Consider the following 21,346-nt stretch of genomic DNA (forward strand, 5'->3'; position numbering starts at 1 on the left):
AGGGGCATCTGGGTGGCTCAGTGGATTAAAGCCTCTGCCTTCAGCTCGGGTCATGATCTCAGGGTCCTGGGATCAAGCCCTGAACTGGGCTCTCTGCTCAGCAGGGAATCTGCTTCCTCCCCTCTCTCCACCTGCCTCTCTACTTGTAATCTGTCAAATAAATAAATAAAATCTTAAAAATAAAAAAAGAAATACTTCTACAGCATTAATTATAATAGCCAGGTTATGCAAGCAACCTCAATGTCACTGATAGATGAATATATAAAGAAGATATGCACACACAGAAATATTACTCAGACATGAAAAAGAATGAGATCTTGCCAGTTGTGACAATATGGATGACCTGTAGGACATTATGCTAAGTGAAATGAATCAGAAAAAACAAGTACCACATGATTCACTTATATATAGAATCTAAAAAACAAACTGGGGTGCTAGGTGGCTCAGTTAAGTGGCTGACTTGGGCTCAGGTCATGATCTCAGGGTCCTCTGCTTGAGCCCCACTCAGCATGCAGTCTGCTTCTCCCTCTGCCCCTCCCTCTGCTCATGTGCACTTTCTTTCTCTCTCTAAAATAAATAAATAAAATTTAAAAAATTTAAAAAAATAAATAAAAATAAAAAGCATGAAAAACAGAAACAGAATCATACAGAGAAAAAAACTGGTGGTTGCCAGAGGGGTGGGAGATAGACAAAATAGGTGAGGGGGTAAAGAGGTACAAACTTCCAGTTATAAAATAAATAATTCACAGGGATGAAAAGTGCAGCATAAGGGAATATAGTCAATAATACTGTAAAAATGTGTATGGTGACAGCTGATGACTATACTTACTGTGGTGAGCACAACACAGTGTGTACAATTGCTGAATCACTGTGTTGCATATCTGAAACTAGTATAACATCCTATGTCAACTACACTTCAATAAAAAATAAGATGCATGTCACAGAAATATTAAAAATCAAGTGTTTTTCTTAAGTATCAACATAACTAGTTAGAAAGGTCTAAAGAAACATAAATACCAAAGGAGAAACTTTATCAACTTTTTCAACTTTATGAAAACTGTCAGAGAGCTATAGTGAAGGAAATCTAATTCTAAATTCTAAAAGCTATATATGGAGACTGAGACATGTAAAACTATAATTCCTTAAAAAAAACTATAATGCTTTACAAATCAATTTATAGGTTTTAAGTTAATTGTAATAAAAATCTCCCTGAGGATGGGGGCACCTGGGTGGCTCATTTGGTTAAGCATCTGCCTTCGGCTCAGGTCATGATCCCAGGGTCCTGGGATCGAGTCCTGCATGGGGCTCCTTGCTCAGTGGGAAGATTGCTTCTCCCTCTGCCCCTCCCCTGACTTACGCTTGCTCTGATGAATAAAATCTTTAAAAAATAAAAAAATAAAAAAATCCACCCACCTCCTCTTGCTCTAATTTCATGGTGACTAAAAGAACTATTGATAATGAGATGAAGGGAACCTAGATGGCAGATGCAAGTACTCCAGTCACTAGAAAACCATGACGCTGATTACATATATATTAATAAATCTGACTTCTGTTCATGTGTTTCAACCATATCAAGTATTTGATCATCATCAAGTATCTGATCATCTCTGAATGACTATTCAGTTTCTGGACTTGATAAATTAAATATCCAAACTGTAGTTGTTCAGGGCACCTGGCTGGCTCAGTCAGTTAAGCATCTGCCTTTGGCTCAGAATGATCCTGGGGTTCTGTGATCGAGTTTTAGGCTCTGCACTCAGTGGCAAGTCTGCTACTCCCTCTCCCTCTGCCCCTCTCCCCCCACTCATGCTCTCTTGCTGGCTCTGCTCTCTCTCAAATAAAAAAAATCTTCGAAAAAATAGAAATAAAAAGCAGATATTCAAACCACAAGCTGCCCTGTCATTCCTATGTGGTACTTACATAAGAATAAACACATACAAAGCTTGTGCTCCTCACACCCCTTACCTTTGCAACAAAATAATCCCACATACTAAGTTCAGGGGGAATAAATTTTTCTTTGTAAGATGGTCTCTCTGCAGGCACCGGTGGAGGGGTAGCATCTTTTACAGGTCTTCCAGGGACAAGCATTCGCATGTTAAATCTCCTACGGTGTTTATCAATGTCTTCAGAAGGAACAGGAGGTGCTGAATAAAGATAGAAGAGGAAAACCCGGCATTTATTTTCCCATTATTAATTCAAAGAGTTACTGTTAACTTTTCAGCCTACTCTTGCAATGTTTTAATTTAGACTAAATGACTTCTATCTGTGCTTCTAAACTTTCCTAGTTACTGCATCTGTTTTCCAGTCATCATGGCAGAGAAGCAGAGGAGGGCAGAGCATCAAAGGATATCTTGCCATGAACAGCCTGTGTGCTGCACAGAATAGGAACTGAAGTATTTGTATGTACAATGCAGCAAATAAATGGCATATTCATTAATGCTGGAGAGATTATTTCTGGCCATGCTGTTCAAGAAAAATTCACTGAAGATGCAGGGTGTAAAGCATGTCTTTAAAAAAGAAGGCAGAAGCTCAATGTGAAAAGGAGAAGGAACAGCAGAAACCAGTGACTAAGGGTTTGGATGAATGAGGATAACAGAGAGAATAAACTAGAGTAAGCACTGTGAAGAAAGTTATTTAAAATGGATCCAGGAGGACACTGAGGAAGTGGGGTTTATGCATGTCCTGTCCCTAGTTCTCATAACTGCTGCTGGACTCCACTAAAAGTCAAGGCATCTGCTGCATTTAGAATGGACATAAATGGACTTTTCACCTAGCAGTAGTCCTAGCAGCTAATCACCTACGTGTTAGGGTAACGTAGCTTTACCAGCACCAATCACATCTCCTTCAAAACAACTTCCCTCTTTCCTCCTTAAAAACCGCAGCCCCCTTGTCCTCCAGAGCATGCTTTCAATTTCGGTCAACTCTGTGTCTCCCAGACTGCAATTCCAAAGAATACAAATAAATGCACACATTTTATTTTGCAGCTTGCAATTCTGTTTTTTTTTTTACCTGATCGACAAGAAGTAAACTATTTTTGCCCGACAGGCAGTGGGGAGGGGAATAACTAGAAGTCCAGAGTTAGGATAGGCCACGGCTGCGGGTGTGAAGCTGGGAGCTTATTCTATGGTCGATCCTCACTAACACTTCCTGAGCTAGTCGGAGGGTGAGGCACGGTTTGCTCCGTCAACCAGAGAGAAGATGGAGGATGATCACCTCAGGAGGGCGAACTAGTACGGTGGGTGGTCAAGACTGAGAATCCTTAGATAAAAGGAACACATAAAGCAAACACCTAATTGTACAGGGGAAGGCTAGAAAGTAGAAGTCAACCCACTCCTCTCTTAAAAACTCATTACAGGAAATTATAATTCTAAAATATTTTATTTAGGGGCACCTGGGTGGCTCAGTGGGTTGAGCCTCTGCCTTCAGCTTGGGTCATGATCTCAGGGTCCTGGGATCGAGCCCCGCATCGGGCTCTCTGCTCAGCGGGGAGCGTGCTTCCCCACCTCTCTCTGCCTACTTGTGATCTTTCTCTCTGACAAATAAATGAATAAAAATTTAAAAAATATATTTTATTTATTTGAGAGAGAGAGAACACACAAGTAGTGGGGAGGGGCAGAGGGAAAATCAGAGTCCTCCTTGATGAGTGGGGTGTCTGGCTTCTTTCACTTTGTGTATTTTCGAGCTTCCTGCTGGCTGTAGCATGTATGAGTGCTTTGCTCCTTTTTAATGGCTGAGTAACACTCCATTTCTGTATATACCACACTGGGTATATCCACTCATTCTGATGGTAACCCACAACTATCTTTCAAGTGGACTTATACAATAGCCCCCCTCTTTTATTCTTGTTGTATAGTCTATTCTCCATACAACAGCCAGAGTAGGCTCTGTGAAAACTTAAATCAGATTAAGTCACTCCTGCCAGTAATTTTCCTATCTTTCTTTAAAACAACAATTGAAGTCTTTACCATCATCCACGAAATCCTAAATGACCTCACCCCCAGCTTGTTGTCTTACCCTGTCTCTGTCCAAACTCCCCCAGCTCAAGACAGCCACTCTGGCCTCCTCTGTAGTTCCTAGAAAAGGCCAAACTCATTCATTCCTCCCTTAACCACCTGCCTGAGAGGCTCTGGCCCCCGATACCTGTCTGGCATGATCCCTGACTTCCCCAGAACTCTGCTCAAACGTATTTTATAACCACTCCAGACTGTTCTTACATGCCTTACTTCATCACCTGCCACCTACTCTGCTGTATTTTTATCAAAGTTCTTATCATAACTGAAATATTATTTATTTGTTAAATTTTTACTGTGAATTTCCTTCCACTAAATTTAAGTTCCAAGAAGGTAAGGGATTTGTCTGTGTTATTCACCTCAAAGCCTAGAGCACTGCTTAGTATGCAGTAGGTTTTAAGTGAATGCACATAATGTGCACTCAGAGGTTTTAAGCATTAATTTATTCGATGAATGAATTACCATGAAAAAATAATAGAAAATTCAGGAAGAGAAAGAAGTGATGTAAGGGGAAAACTTTCAAATTCAAGGTAGACTATAACAAGGTAGGAACTAGATTAAGATGAGTCACCCTCATAAAAATAGTGGGAGTGAAAGCAATGAAAATGGGTAAGATCTCCTTCCATACTTTGACTTACAGACTTACACTTAATTCAAATTGGGCAGGGGCACCTGGGTGGTTAAGCACCTGACTTTTAATTTTGGCTCAGGTCATGATCTGAAGGTTCATGAAAACGAGCCCTGTGTCAGGCTCCATGCTCAGCATGGGGTCTGCTCAAGATTCTCTGCCGCCCCCCTCCCCTGTCCCACCCCTCCCCTTGCTTGGGCACACAGACTCTCTCAAGCAAAAGAATAAATAAATATATTTTTAAAAATAATATTCAACCTTGGGCAGTAAGGACACAGATTAGAACCATGCCCTTTAAACTCTGTGCCACTGATTCCTCATCTGTAACAGGACAATTTCTAGGGATAAATTGAGATATTTCAGCACCAAGATGGAAACCTTTCCCATGGCATCGGTCTATACCTCACCATATCCTACCATCTTAAAAAGGGGAATGAAAAATACATTGTAGTACGTTAGAGAAAAAAAAAAAGACAGAAAATGGAACTTTAAAAACCATATGCATGACTGGAAAGGCTATCTTACGCATGACCATGAACCTAATCTGAAGCAATTGCTGGTATAGTCCATAAAAATTATGAGGATTTATTTAAATCTTCCTTCTCTAAAAACTATCCTTTCCCTTTCCATTCCTTAACAGTCTCCTCACTTACCTTTACTTGTCCTCTATTTCTTATCTACCTCAAATGTGTCCTGGTTTATCAAAAAAATGAAGCTGCATTTTTTATTCAAATATTGAGTTTAGTTATTTACTATCCTAACCAGAATGATTATAATTTAAACATCATTTTAAAAAAATGGGGGGGGGATTTAAACATCACTTATTTTCAAAATAAAAATTCTTAAAACATTAAAAAATAATTTAACACTGGAAATTATTTACATTTATATACATTATTTGTGTCAAATTTATCTTACCTGAAATATTTTCTGATTGCCTTTGAGGTTTCACAACAAGTTTCACACCCCCTCCAAAAACAGCAGCCCACATTCGATTATTTAATGGGTGGGCTGCAAGTCGAAACAGTTCATTGGAAGAATTTGTAGCTAGAGCATGTATCAATAAACTTAAGTAAACAGCAACAACAGCTTCACACAACAAAATGTTCAGTTTTGGCTGATCTTCATCTTGAGCTGAACTCAAGAGATTAATGAGTGAACTCACACCTGTTAGGGTATATAATAAGTATAATCAGCAGAAAGCTCCAGAAGAAAAAAAAATCTAAATTTGTAACTTAACCAAAATTATGTATCTATATTACATAATATTTATCATATCCATAAACTGAGCAACAAAATAAATGATAGAAACGGATTATAGCCTATGGAATGATAGAAGACCCATTAAGTTTATATTAATAAATGAGTGAATAAATAAAAAGGAGAGAAAGGAAAGCCCTTCCTTATAGTACAATTTCAACTAAAAGTGGAAGGAATGATATAAAATCAGAAAAAAATCACCATCCAGTTATCCCCACAGTAATATCTGATTCAGGCAAGAATCATCACTGGATGCTAAAATTAGTGGGTAAAAGTATAATATTCTACACAGTCTAAAACTATGTCTTCAAAAGAAAATTAATTGCAAAGAAAAAAGGGTAGCTTAACAAGTGAGAAATCTGGCAAAAACTACCTTAACAAGTGGTCAAAGTTAACAGCACCAGTAATGGAACCAGTCGACATCACGTGCCTCTTGCTATCCTGCACTAAGGGCACATATCTCTTTTGTGCTATCCTTGCTAAAAATACATAACCTGAGTCTTATATTAATAAAAGTCCAGGAAAACCCAAATTGAGGGACATTCTAAAACATAACTGGTTAGTACTCTTCAAAATTGTCAATCATGAAAGACAAAAAAAAAAAAAAAAAAAAAGAATGAAGAACTAGTCGGAATCAGAGGAGACTCATGAGACATTACAAATAAATGTTATAGGGAAGACATGAGTGGGACAACTGGGGAAATTTCTGAAAGATCTATGGTTTAGAATAACAATATTGTATCAATGTGAAGATGTTGAATTTAAAAACTGTGCTATGGTTATGTAAGAGAATGTTTTTAGGAAAGATACATTGATATATTTAGATGTAAAAGGGTATCATGTCTGCCACTTACTCTTAAATACTTCAGAAAAAATATGTATGTACACACAGTGAGAGAGAGGGATGAATGTAAACAAGGTACAGCAAAATACTAACATTTGGAGAATCTGGGTGAAAGCTATACAAAAATTAAAATGAAGACAATGTTTGCAGAAACTTATGCATAAGTGGATATTAAATACACACTTTGTCACTTATTTCTACCACCACTCTTCACAACAATCAGTTATAAAGCAAGGAGAGTAAAAACTAAATGACAGAGCAGACCAGGAAAAGGTCTGAAGAAAGTGGAGAAGGTGTGAATTAACTGATGTGGAGAATGAGGAGAGCTAACCAGAGAAGAGAAGGACTGACAGACAACATGAAGGAAGTGCCACGTAACGGCCACTCTTATCCCCACATACAAATTTACACTCAAGAATAACTGTAGTCCTTCTGGCACATCTGTGAAAATATCTCTGTGACACTGCTCCCTAATTTAGGATTTCTAAGTATTAGGAAGAGGATGTGCTCACCCTTAGGAAAGATGTTAAACCTTGCTTTTTTATGCTGGTCAACACAGCTGGGTTTTGAAGCCTTAACTTTCTGAGTCTTCAGACAACATTATAGTACTTAAGAATTCCTAATCCATGGCAGAAAACATCATCAAAAACAAACAAATAAAAAACCATTCTCCAAATCCATAAAGAACAACAATGAGGAAACCAGTTAATAACTTTTTAAAATGGAATTACCAAATAGTAGATTTAAAAAAACAAAAACAAACAAACAAACAAGAACACTTAAACTCTCACCAGGCCATTGAGCTGGAGAAGAATTTGGTGTTGCATGTTCTTCAATACTTTCTGTCCTCAGCCTTCGGCGATCACTTAAAAGAAGTCCCTGATAAGCCATTCCTGTAAACTGGTTTCCTTCTGTTTGACTGCTAATACAAATAAGGTTCAGTAATTTAGCATTCTACCAGAGGTAAAAAAGCAACTGCACTTTATATATAGTTCTCTTAAATGATTATAATGACATTTAGTATTTTTTTTTCATGTTTTAAGTTTTTATTTAAATTCTAGTTAGTTGAGGGGCACCAGGCTGGCTCAGTTGGTAGAACATCAATTCTTGATCTCAGTGTCATGAGTTCAAGACCCAGATGTTGGGTATAGAGGTTACTTTAGGAGGTAAAAAAAAGAAGAAGAAAAGAAAAATTCTAAACAGTTAACATACATTGTAATACTGGTTTGAGGAATATAACCTTCAGTCTTTTTAAAATCTTTTTTAGAGGGCGCCTGGGTGGCTCAGTGGGTTAAGCCACTTCCTTCGGCTCAGGTCATGATCTCAGGGTCCTGGGATCGAGTCCCATATCGGGCTCTCTGCTCAGCAGGGAGCCTGCTTCCTCCTCTCTCTCTCTCTGCCTGCCTCTCTGCCTACTTGTGATCTCTCTCTGTCAAATAAATAAATAAAATCTTTAAAAAAAAATTAAAAAAAATATTTTTTAGATGTTACTTAATAATTGAAAATCTTTTCTAAATCCACCCATTTTTATTTAAAAAACAAAAAGGAATCTGAGAGGAAGAAGACTACAGTTGGTACTAGACTCTATTAGGAAGTAATAGCATTTCTTAGTTCAGCAAAGTTGTGCGAGCTTAACCTTGAATTAAAATATGAACTAAAATGTGGAGAATCATACCTTAGAAGTATCTAATCCTAAAGCCAAATGTGCCTCAATATTTATTTCCCTCATCTTTGTGGAGCTGGGGAAAATATAAAAGCAAAAAGTAAAGCTAACTCCTTTAAGAGTCAGTCATAGCCTAAGGATGAGAAAATATATATTTTAAAAATATTTATTTGAGGGGCGCCTGGGTGGCTCAGTGGGTTAAAGCCTCTGCCTTCGGCTGAGGTCATGATCCCAGGGTCCTGGGACTGAGCCCCGCGTCGGGCTGTCTGCTCTGCGGAGAGCCTGCTTCCTCCTCTCTCTCTCTCTGCCTGCCTCTCTGCCTACTTATGATCTCTGTCTGTCAAATAAATAAATAAAATCTTTTAAAAAATATATATTTATTTGAATTCTCATTTGGTGTCATTTTAACCAGTGACTGATATCAAACAAGTTGTTTTTGATCATTAAGATGATCATAGTCAATTAAATAAACTCTTTTTTCCTTATTTACATGTCCAAGTCTTTGTAGTTACTTAGAGGGGTCCTCGTTAGACTAAAAGCTGAGTACAGGCCATTTTAAGGGAGTAATCCCTTTTGCAATACCAAGTCTTCTCACAAAAAGCTGCTAAATTTACAAGAAAAAACAGACTTTTGTTTAATATAAATTTAATGTGATTCTATTTATATTACAAACTTTTCATTTAATATAATTCATTCAATCTCTTACTACTTACATTTCCCTCATCATTAAAATGCACAATATATACTGATAAAGGTAATACGACCTTTAGGAAAATTTTAACCATTACTCTCATTAATATCACTTCCAAAGACTTTTATATTATATGCAAGTGGGTAAGTAAAACTGATTTTAATTAATTCTATGTAAGAAATGTACCTTTTGAGTTTTTTAAAAAGTGTTTCCTCTTTCAACTGAAAACCAATTAAACAAATAGGAGCTAATCCAATTCTAAAAGAAATGGTTCTTAAGGAAAAAAAATTAGAAAACTTATTATAAATTATTTTGAAGAGAAAAAATTCTTTTAAAATAAAAAAAACCAGTGATGATGATAATTGCTGTTTACTATTTGTAATTTTTTATATGCCTCTGTTGTTACTAGGTGACAGCTGAATTTTTTTTTTAAGATTTTATTTATTTGACAGAGATCACAAGCAGGCAGAGAGGCAGGCAGAGGAGGAGGGGGAAGCAGGCTCCCTGCTGAGCAGAGAGCCCCATGTGGGGCTCGATCCCAGGACCCTAAGATCATGACCTGAGCTGAAGGCAGAGGCTTAACCCACTGAGCCACCCAGGCGCCCAGGTGACAGCTAAATTAAACAAAGTTATTTTATTTCTCATTCTCTCTCACCTATTAGAGTATACATGGCAGTCATATTTTGTTTTTTTAACTACCTATTTATTTGTCAGAGAGAGAGAGCGTGCGGGCGAGCGTGCACAAGCAGGGGGAGCAGCAGGCAGATGGAGAAGGAGGCTCTTCACAGAGCAGGGAGCCCGACATGGAACTCAATCCCAGGACCCTGAGGTCACGACCCAAGCCCAAGGCAGACACTCAACTGACTGAGCCACCCAGGCATCCCCATGGCAGTCATATTTGAGGATTTTTCCATCCCTAGGAAATGGAACTTTGATATAACTCTAGCACAGTTGAATGCTTTTGCTGTATTAAAACTTAGCATATATATATTTTTTTTACCTGTAGCTATGACTGTCACATAATGCCTGGTAAATTGATGCAGAAAGTGATGCTGCTAATGAATGAAGTGTGTGCACCTGAAACCAAACAGCCACAATTACGTTTCATACGGACATTTCTATTTAACAGTAATATCTTACCTATTAGAAAATACCCAGCAAACTAGCAATATTATAAATAAGACTAATTCCTAGACTATTATCTCTACTTTAAACCTTCTAAAATAACACTCACCCAACTAAATATGCATGCCCACAACAAAGTTAACTGATTCAGACACATCTTTATCAAATATTTACTCACTGTGAGCTTGAGGAAAGTGCCAATATTCATCTATTACTGGGACTGCTCTACCTGGTAATGGTTAGCTTAAAGATTAATATTCCAAAAAAGCAGAACCAAAATACTACACAATTTTCTGAGCTTTTACTTAAACTGCCTTATAAAATTGCCCTTGATGAAAATAAATACTTGATCTTATCAATAAGATTGAATTAAATGTTTAGATATATCAATCACTGTGTGAAATGGCTGATTTTTCAGAGAGCAAGTAGTTTACTCAGTACTTATGACTAGTGCATACTCTTAGAATTTTAGATTTAGAAAGTTTAAAAATTATCAGTATAAGAACTACATCCTAAAAAATAAACATACTGAATCAACATTTTCAGACTCATAAAGTCTTAAATTTTATGGGACCTTAGAAATAGTTTCATCCTCTTTGAAAGCCTTATCCAAATTTCTAGGAGATGGAAATGTTTACTTGGAATTTATATGCATTTAATGCCTTTTTGAAGTGTCCATATTCACCTAACGAATAATTTAAGTAATCTCTGCTAAAACACTAATACAGATTAATTCACGCTATGGATTAGAAGTCTCTAATAGGCTGATGTAACCAAAAAAATGGGGGTCCTTCAGAAGAATGCACTACCAGAGGTCAAATGTGCCTTTTAAACAAGAGAAGTAAAAACCAAAAATGTTGGGGACCGCAAAATGACATCAGCCACTGGAACTGGAAAACTGTAGCACCAATACACACAGGGTAGCACAGAGGTAGTCTGATCGGTTCCAAATCCTCCCAAGCTTCCTAGTGTTTTCTTCGAATCTACCTGTTCTTGAGTTTTCAGCACAGGGTATGGGGTTTCATTTGGGAATAGTAAGTCTGTCAAACCCCTGTTTGCTCCTAATACAGCAGAGCCTCCAACACACATAATTGTCAGGGAAATAGTAGCAAGGATAGTTTCTCTGGGATATTTCTGATGAGTCATGGCTCTGCCAAAGATATTGCCTGAGTTTGTATTATAATATCCTGGCATACATTCATTAACATTTCTAAATTAATGGTTCATTTAAGGGAAATGGAAGATTTAAAGGAATATTAAGAGGCAAGAATATGGTCTAGAAAACTTTACAATCAAAAACTATTTGCCTGTCTCAAATTACTTTTCCATAAAGTCTTCCATTGCCCAGGATTGGGGAAGGAGAAGATGAGGAGCACTTTAAGAAAATTCCTCCAAGTTCAAAACAGAAGACAAGTTTAACATATTTACCTTCTCAGTGTATACAGTATCAACCGATCATAAACTTTACATTACCTTCACATCTCCAACACTGGGATGAGGTGGTGTTTTCATCTGAACAATAGTGTAAAGTATATCGTGGATGTGATTATTTAGGTATAATACAGGGTTAGCTATGACTGTTTTTGTCGAAGCAATACTTGCTGATAGCAGAGGTAGGGTGGTGGGCAACGGAAGTGGAGACTGGAGTTGCTTCACTGTGGTCTCCTGTGGGTTACAGTGGATTATTTTTTTCAGAGCAGTTAAAATGGAGAAAAAAAATCAGTGAGTAGTTACATGATAAAAATATTGGTGATGAACAACTGAATAAAAGCTGTATGTATTTATTCACTCATTCTACAAAAATTTACTGAGCACCCAACCTGTACCAGTTGCTCTGTGAGATGCAGAAGATAGAAAGAGGAGTAGGAGACAGCTGTGCTCTCAGCTGTTACACCTACTCATAATCACTAAAGCTCTGATCTCCACAGACCCATGCAGAGCAGAAACATCCTCCTCCTACGGAATCAAGGGGCTAGACATATTTAGGCTAACTGGTATAAAGAGTCATTAAAATCATTAAAATAACCAAGATTGAAAACGAGCATGAAGTTCATACCTGCTGTGATTCTTGTAGCAAGAATTTGAGTTCCATCCTTACCGAGGCCAGACCACCACCCTGGGCCCCGTGAAGGCTACAGTAACTAAGAAACACTCTCAGGAGATCTTGGTTTTTCTGTAACCACAACTTTCGTCTTTCTGCATGTTCCCGTTTTGCCTGCAATCGCCGTCTTTCTATTTGGTGGCGCTCATAGGAACCTATATCTGGTTTGTCCATCATCTCTTCCTGGTCCAGAAGATCGCTCTCTACCTTGGGATGGGTTTTCCTGGCATATTCTTTAATAACTGATTCATGGTTACATATCTCATGCAAGGCAGCGATTTCCTTCTCAAGCCAGTTATAGAGCTGAAATCTGAGTTTTCCACCATCTACTTCATAACCTGTAGCCAGTGTTCTTAGCTCAGTCATAAGGATCTTTAAACAAGCTCTGAATTTTAATTGCTCAGCAATCACGTCGACTTCAGTATCACCTTCCAGAGAGTCCTCTTCCTGAGGAGTCAGTAATACGTTAGGGTCTGAGGCTTTCTGATCTTGTCTGTCTGTCTCCCTGGCATCTGCACTTTTCATTATTAAACCAGCAGCATCTTCTTCCTCTTCTTCTAAGGCACTGTCATGCTCTTCACCCCAATCAAGATTAAGAGGCTCCTCATCCACTTTTACTATTGGCTGGCTCCAGTCAAACTGTGATGAAGTTACACCAGACCAGTCTATGCCAGAACGTCCACTGTCATCGCTCATAGTCTTTGATTCTGAAGGTTCACCATCTGTCTTTTTAGGAATCAAGTCAGGCTGACCTTTTTTCGAAGGTAAGGCAGACATTTTGGTAACTTTTGGAATTTTGGAAAGTACCTCTAAGGCTAGAACAGGGCATCCAACTTTAAAATGAGCATTGGCGGTGGTAAAGAATAATTTCCTTTCTATAAGGTTAATTTTATCAACGAAGTTTTTTTCAGTTTTGAGACCTAAGGTTGCCAAAGTTCCTTCAGGGGAGGCAAGGTTTCTTCGAATAAGCAAAGGATGCGTTCGAAGGTAGTTGTAGAAACTAAACACCACTGGGTTACAAGATTTGATGATAACTACAGAAGTAAAACATACAATCACAAGGTATTATGCTAATTTGTATTTAAATTATAAAAGAATAACTATGTCAGCATTTCCTCAAAGTAAAGGACAATTAAATATTATTTATATGTTTTTTAATATTGCTTCTATTTTTTAAATGGAAAGAAAACACCCCCGAAAAAGATGTTTAGTTGGTTCCCTAAAAAGGGAGGGAAGAATAGGAATGGAGAGATCAGATTCCAATAGCAATGGGAAGAAGCTAGATCCCTCTGAAAATACCGTGGTTTTATGTATTTTATTTCAAAGCCATGTCAATATTTTATATAATTTTCTTTTTAAAGATTTTATTTATTTATTTGACAGGCAGAGATCACAAGTAGACAGAGAAGGAGGCAGAGAGAGAGAGGAGGAAGCAGGTTCCCTGCTGAGCAGAGAGCCCGATGCGGGGCTCGATCCCAGGACTCTGGGATCATGACCTGAGCAGAAGCAGAGGCTTTAACCCACTGAGCCTCCCAGGTGCCCCAATATTTTATATAATTTTAATAGAAAAATTAAATTTGAAAAAATCACAAAAAAGCATCAGCAAAATTAAATAAGCGATTCTGTATGTCAAGCTTGTTGTATAACCACACAAAGAGGTACTATAAAGTGACTTTAGAATAAGTAATCTGGCTGCACATCCTTATTGGGATATACCATAAAAACAAAAATCACAGCTTAACCTGTCCTCAGTAATCATGTTGCTACGAAAAATTTTTGCATCATTTTTCTGAACCTATCATATACATATAAAATAACAAATATGTGAGGAGAGGAGTCAAGATGTCAGAGAAGTAGCAGGCTGAGACTACATCAGGCAGCAGGAGATCAGCTAGATAGCTTATCTAAAGATTGCAAATACCTAAAATCCAATGGGAGATCGAAGAGAAGCAGAACAGCAATTCTAGAAACAGAAAATCAACCACTTCTGAAAGGTAGGACTGGTGGAGAAGTGAATCCAAAGCGACAGGAAGATAGACAGCGGGGGGAGGGGCCGGCTCCAGGCAAGCTGGCGGAACATCGGAACACAAAATCAGGGCTTTTAAAAGTCTGTTCTGCTGAGGGACATTGCTCCAGAGGCTAAACCGGGGTGAAGCCCAGGCGGGGTCAGCGTGGCCTCAGTTACCGCAGGGTCACAGAAGGATGGGGGGTTCTGAGTGTTGCAGAGCTTGCAGGTATAAGAAGGGGGAAGCTGGCTACAGAGACAGAACCAAGGAGTGAGCTCTCAACTCGGGGTTACCTTGAACCAGTCGCAGGCTTGGTGAGCTCGGAGAGTGGCCGGAGGCCAGGGAGACGGGAGTGACTGGGCACTATTCTATGAGGGCGCACTGAGGAGTGGGGCCCCGAGCTCTCGGCTCCTCCAGGCCGGAGACCAGGAGGCCACCATTTTCATTCCCGTCCTTTGGAACTCTATGGAAAGCTCCCGAAAGTGAACCCGAGCTGATTACTTAGCCCTGCTCCTAGTAAGGGCGGTACAATTCCGCCTGGGGCAAAGACACTTGAGAATCATTACAACAGGCCACTCCCCCAGAAAATCAACAAGAAATCCAGACAGGACCAAGTTCACCTACCAAGGAGTACAGGTTCAATACCAAGGAGAGCAGCGGAATTCCAGAGGAGGAGAAAGCAAAACATGGAACTCATGGCTTTCTCCCCATGATTCTTCAGTCTTGCAGTTAATTTTTTTTCAATTTTTTTTCCCTCTTCTGCTAAATTTTTTTTAACTTTTACCCTTTTCTTTTTTAACATTTTTTAACTAGTTTATCTAATATCTAATATATATATATATGTATATATTTTTTCTTTATTTGTTTTCTTTTTTTTTTTCTGAACCTCTTTTTATCCCCTTTCTCCCCTCCATGATTTGGGATCTCTTCTGATTTGGTTAAAGCGTATTTTCCTGGGGTCTTTGCCACCCTTTTAGTATCTTACTTGCTCCTTCATATACTCTTATCTGGACAAAATGACAAGGCGGAAAAATTCACCACAAAAAAAAAATAACAAGAGGCAGTACCGAAGGCTAGGGACATAATCAATACAGACATTGGTAATATGTCAGATATTGAATTCAGAACGACGATTCTCAGTTCTAGCCAGGCTCGAAAAAGGCATGGAAGATATTAGAGAAACCCTCTCAGGAGATATAAAAGCCCTTTCTGGAGAAATAAAAGAACTAAAATCTAACCAAGTTGAAATTAAAAAAGCTATTAATGAGGTGCAATAAAAAATGGAGGCTCTCACTGCTAGGATAAATGAGGCAGAAGAAAGAATTAGCGATATAGAAGACCAAATGACAGAGAATAAAGAAGCTGAGACAGAGATTAAAGAATAAAGTAGGTCCCCTACTGGACCACAAGGGGAGAATTCGAGAGATAAGTGACACCATAAGAAGAAGAGCAGCCAACTATATAAACCAATTAATAACATAATCAACATTAGAATAATTGGGATTCCAGAAGAAGAAGAAAGAGAGAAGGGAGCAGAAGGTATACTGGAGAGAATTATTGGAGAGAATTTTCCTAATATGGCAAAGGGAACAAGCATCAAAATCCAGGAGGTGCAAAGAACCCCCCTCAAAATCAACAAGAATAGGTCCACACCCCGTGACGTAATAATAAAATTTACAAGTCTCAGTGACAAAGAGTAAATCCTGAAAGCAGCCTGGGAAAAGAAGTCTGTAACATACAATGGTAAAAATATTAGATTGGCAGCAGACTTATCCACAGGGACCTGGCAGGCCAGAAAGAGCTGGCATGATATATTCAGAGCACTAAACGAGAAAAACATGCAGCCAAGAATACTATATCCAGCTAGGCTATCATTGAAAATAGAAGGAGAGATAAAAAGCTCCAGGACAAATAAAAACTGAAAGAATTTGCAAACACCATACCAGCTCTACAGGAAATACTGAAAGGGGTCCTCTAAGCAAAGAGAGAGCCTAAAAGTAGTAGATCAGAAAGGAACAGAGACAATATACAGTAACAGTCACCTTACAGGCAATACAATGGCACTAAATTCATATCTCTCAATAGTTACTCTGAGTGTTAATGGGCTAAATGCCCCAATCAAAAGATACAGGGTATCAGAATGGATTAAAAAAACAAAACCCATCTATATGTTGCCTACAAGAAACTCATTTTAGACCCGAAGACACCTCCAGATTTAAAGTCCATGCTAATGGACATCAGAAGAAAGCAGGGGTGGCAATCCTTATATCAGATCAATTTGATTTTAAGCCAAAGACTATAATAATTATAAAGATGAGGAAGGACACTATATCATACTCAAATGATCTGTCCAACAAGAAGATCTAACAATTTTAAGTATCTATGCCCCTAACGTGGGAGCAGCCAACTATATAAACCAATTAATAACATAATCAAAGAAACACATCTACAATAATACAATAATAGTAGGGGACTTTAACACTCCCCTCACTGAAATGGACAGATCATCCAAGCAAAGGATCAAATCCTTAAATGACACACTGGACCAGATGGACATCACAGATATATTCAGAACATTTAATCCCAAAGCAACAGAATAAACATTCTTCTCCAGTGCACATGGATCTGTTCCAGAATAGATCATATCCTGGGTCCTAAATCAGGTCTCAACCAGTATCAAAAGAGCGAGATCATTCCCTGCATATTTTCAGACCACAATGCTCTGAACCAGAACTCAATCACAAGAGGAAATTTGCAAAGAACCCAAATACATGGAGACTAAACAGCATCCTTTTAAAGAATGAATGGGTCAACCAGGAAATTAAAGAAGAATTGAAAAAATTCATAGAAACAAATGATAATGAAAACACATCGGTTCAAAATCTGTGGGACACAGCAAAGGCAGTCCTGAGAGGAAAATATATAGCGGTACAAGCCTTTCTCAAGAAACAAGAAAGGTCTCAAGTACACAACCTAACCCTACAACTAAAGTTGCTGGAGAAAGAACAAGAAAGAAAGCCTAAACCCAGCAGAAGAGAAATCATAAAGATCGGAGCAGAAATCAATGAAATAGAAACCAAAAAGACAACAGAGCAAATTGATGAAACTAAGCTGGTTCTTTGAAATAATTAATAAGATTGATAAACTCTTGGCCAGACTTATCAAAAAGAAAAGAGAAAGGACCCAAATATATAAAATCATGAGTGAAAGAGGAGAGATCACAACTAACACCAAAAAAATACAAACAATTATAAGATCATACTACGCCAACAAATTTGACAATCTGGAAGAAATGGATGCATTCCTAGAGACATATAAACTACCACAACTGAAGCAGGAAGAAATAGAAAACCTGAACAGACCCATAACCAGTAAGGAGATTGAAACAGTCATCAAAAATCTCCAAACAAAAGCCCAGGGCCAGGCGGTTTCCCAGAGGAATTCTACCAAACATTTAAAGAAGAACTAATTCCTATTCTCCTGAAACTGTTCCAAAAACTAGAACTGGAAGGAAAACTTCCAAACTCATTTTATGAGGCCAGCATCACCTTGATCCCAAAACCAGACAAGGATCCCATCAAAAAAGAGAACTACAGACCAATATCCTTGATGAACACAGATGTGAAAATTCTCACCAAAATACTAGCCAATAGGATTCAACAGTACATTAAAATTTACCACGACCAAGTGGGATTTATTCCAGGGCTACAAAGTTGGTTCAACATCTGCAAATCAATGAATGTGATACAACACATCAATAAAAGAAAGAACAAGAACCATATGATACTCTCAATAGATGCTGAAAAAGCATTTGACAAAGTACAGCATCCCTTCCTGATCAAAACTCTTCAAAGTGTAGGGATAGAGGGCACATACCTCAGTATTATCAAAGCCATCTATAAAAAACCCACCACAAATATCATTCTCAATGGAGAAAAACTGAAAGCGTTTCTGCTAAGGTCAGGAACACAGCAGGGATGTCCCTTATCACCACTGCTATTCAACATAGAAGTCCTAGCCTCAGCAATCAGACAACAAAAGGAAATTAAAGGCATCCAAATTGGCAAAGAAGAAATCAAACTATCACTCTTTGCAGATGATATGATACTATATGTGGAAAACCCAAAAGACTCCACTCTAAAACTGCTAGAACTTATACAGGAATTCAGTAAAGTGTCGGGATATAAAATCAATGCACAGAAATCAGTTGCATTTCTCTACACCAACAACAAGACAGAAGAAAGAGAAATTAAGGAGTCAATCCCATTTACAATTGCACCCAAAACCATAAGATACCTAGGAATAAACCTAACCAAGAGGCACAGAATCTATACTCAGAAAACTATAAAGTACTCATGAAAGAAACTGAGGAAGACGCAAAGAAATGGAAAAATGTTCCATGCTCCTGGATTGGAAGAACAAATATTGTGAAAATGTCTATGCTACCTAAAGCAATCTACATATTTAATGCAATTCCTATCAAAATACCATCCATTTTTTTCAAAGAAATGGAACAAATAATCCTAAAATTTATATGGAACTAGGAAAGACCTCGAATAACCAAAGAAATATTGAAAAAGAAAGCCAAAGTTGGTGGCATCACACTTCTGGACTTCAAGTTCTATTACAAAGCTGTCATCATCAAGACAGCATGGTACTGGCACAAAAACAGACACATAGATCAATGTAACAGAATAGAGAGCCCAGAAATAGACCCTCAACTCTATGGTCAACAAATCTTTGACATATAGGAAAGAATGTCCAATGGAAAAAAGACAGCCTCTTCAATAAATGGTGTTGGGAAAATTGGTCAGCCACATGCAGAAAAATGAAATTGGACCATTTCCTTATACCACACACGAAAATGGACTCAAAATGGATGAAGGACCTCAATGTGAGAAAGGAATCCATCAAAATCCTTGAGGAGAACACAGGCAGCAACCTCTTCGACCTCAGCCCGCAGCAACATCTTCCTAGGAACATCCCAAAGGCAAGGGAAGCAAGGACAAAAATGAACTATTGGGATTTCATCAAGATCAAAAGCTTTTGCACAGCAAAGGAAACAGTTAACAAAACCAAAAGACAAGTGACAGAATGGGAGAAGATATTTGCAAACAACATATCAGATAAAGGACCAGTGTCCAGAATCTATAAAGAACTTAGCAAACTCAACACCTAAAAACAAATAATCCAATCAAGAAATGGGCAGAAGACATGAACAGACATTTCTGCAAAGAAGACATCCAGATGGCCAATAGACACATGAAAAAGTGCTCCTTATCACTCGGCATCAGGGAAATACAAATCAAAACCACAATGAGATATCACCTCACACCAGTCAGAAGGGCTAAAATTAACAAGTCAGGAAATGACAGATGCTGGCGAGGATGCGGAGAAAGGGGAACCCTCCTACACTGTTGGTGGGAATGCAAGCTGGTGCAACCACTCTGGAAAACAGCATGGAGGTTCCTCAAAATGTTGAAAATAGAACTACCCTATGACCCAGCAATTGCACTACTGGGTATTTACCCTAAAGATATGAACGTAGTGATCCAAAGGGGCACATGTACCTGAATGTTTATAGCAGCAATGTCTACAATAGCCAAACTATGGAAAGAACCTAAATGTCCATCAACAGATGAATGGATCAAGAAGATGTGGTATACATACACAATGGAATACTATGCAGCCATCAAAAGAAATGAAATCTTGCCATTTGCGACAATGTGGATGGAACTAGAGGGTATCATGCTTAGCAAAAATAAGTCAGTCGGAGAAAGACAACTATCTTATGATCTCCCTGATATGAAGAAGTGGAGATGCAACATGGGGGGTTAAGGGGGTAGGAGAATATGAAACAAGATGGGATTGGGAGGGAGACAAACCATAAGTGACTCTTAATCTCACAAAACAAACTGAGGGTTGCTGGGGGAGGGGGGTCGGGAGAGGAGGGTGGGGTTATGGACATTAAGGAGGGTATGTGCTATGGTGAGTACTGTGAAGTGTGTAAACTTGGCGATTCACAGACCTTACCCCTGGGGATAAAAATATATGTTTATAAAAAATAAAAAATTTTAAAAATAACAAATATGTTAAGGCTATGAGAATTTGAGCTTTTCATTTTAAGACACAAATATGAAATTCAAAAAGAAATCTATAATCTATACTGAAATAAAAATTTCAATGTGAACTCACGAATTCTCAGGTTAAAAAAAAATCCTGCCTCCATTCATGAAAACAGCCTAGACACAATGACCAAACCGACAGCAAATGAGGATCTGTATGCCCAGCATGTAGTCTCTATTATTCCCCATTCAAAGGAACAAGGATTCTTAGAGAGAATGGCCATTTCCAGACCTGGGGCATGAGATGTAAAAGAGGAGCCTAAAACAGCATGCCCTAACAGAAAGCAAAGAAACTGTCAAAGAATAACATCAAAAGGATTCAAGAACTTGTAGAGGCTCCCACTGGTTAAAAGTGAGATAATCTGAGCATCCACAATAATAAACCAGAATGGAGTCAAACACAAATCTATCTAAATCTGTGAGTTCAAATAACTCAAATAAATATAAAAGCTAATTAGTTGCCTTTGTAGTATGTTAGTGAACCAAATTATTATTTTGAAAACTGATAAAGTGAAAGAATCAAACACTGATGTTTCCTTCACTACGTATACTACTGGATTTTAGAGTAATCAACGAGCTAAGGGAGACTGTACTTCTAGAGAAGTATTCCAACTCATAAAGGAAGAGTATGATCATTTTATAAACATTAATGAAATAAAGGATCTATGCAGTGATAACTGATGGCTGTTAATGCAACAAAAAGCAAAACAAGCAAACAATATGTGTTCCCTGACAGAAGTATTCCACACCACCATAAAATATTTCTGCCAAAAATCTAATAAAACCATCGAGAATTAATTACCAATTTATAAGACATATAGAAAACATGGGGGGAACACATGAAGTGACACAAAAGGGACAAAACCAACAAATTCTAAAAAGTGAGAAACCGTAAA

General features: G+C 38.1%; 1 protein-coding gene across 5 annotated transcripts in view; it reads right to left on the reverse strand.

Annotated features, from left to right (window-relative positions):
- Nucleotides 1-21,346, reverse strand: part of DMXL2 (Dmx like 2) — a 164,890-nt gene that overhangs the window by 14,441 nt on the left and 129,103 nt on the right. For 3 of the 5 annotated variants that reach the window (XM_004755432.3, XM_004755430.3, XM_013057684.2), the window contains 6 exons: nucleotides 12,275-13,353; nucleotides 11,692-11,883; nucleotides 10,094-10,170; nucleotides 7,531-7,661; nucleotides 5,554-5,802; nucleotides 1,963-2,141 (listed from right to left, as the gene is read on the reverse strand). In XM_004755432.3, the coding sequence (XP_004755489.1) occupies nucleotides 1,963-2,141; nucleotides 5,554-5,802; nucleotides 7,531-7,661; nucleotides 10,094-10,170; nucleotides 11,692-11,883; nucleotides 12,275-13,353 (1,907 nt within the window). The remainder of the gene's footprint in view (nucleotides 1-1,962; nucleotides 2,142-5,553; nucleotides 5,803-7,530; nucleotides 7,662-10,093; nucleotides 10,171-11,691; nucleotides 11,884-12,274; nucleotides 13,354-21,346) is intronic. The other 2 variants (XM_004755433.3, XM_004755431.3) reach the window with 1 other exon arrangement.

The sequence above is a fragment of the Mustela putorius genome, unplaced genomic scaffold (assembly GCF_011764305.1).
Source record: "Mustela putorius furo isolate JIRA1106 unplaced genomic scaffold, ASM1176430v1.1 tig00003898_pilon_pilon_pilon, whole genome shotgun sequence".
In the NCBI taxonomy this organism is placed as follows: domain Eukaryota; kingdom Metazoa; phylum Chordata; class Mammalia; order Carnivora; family Mustelidae; genus Mustela; species Mustela putorius.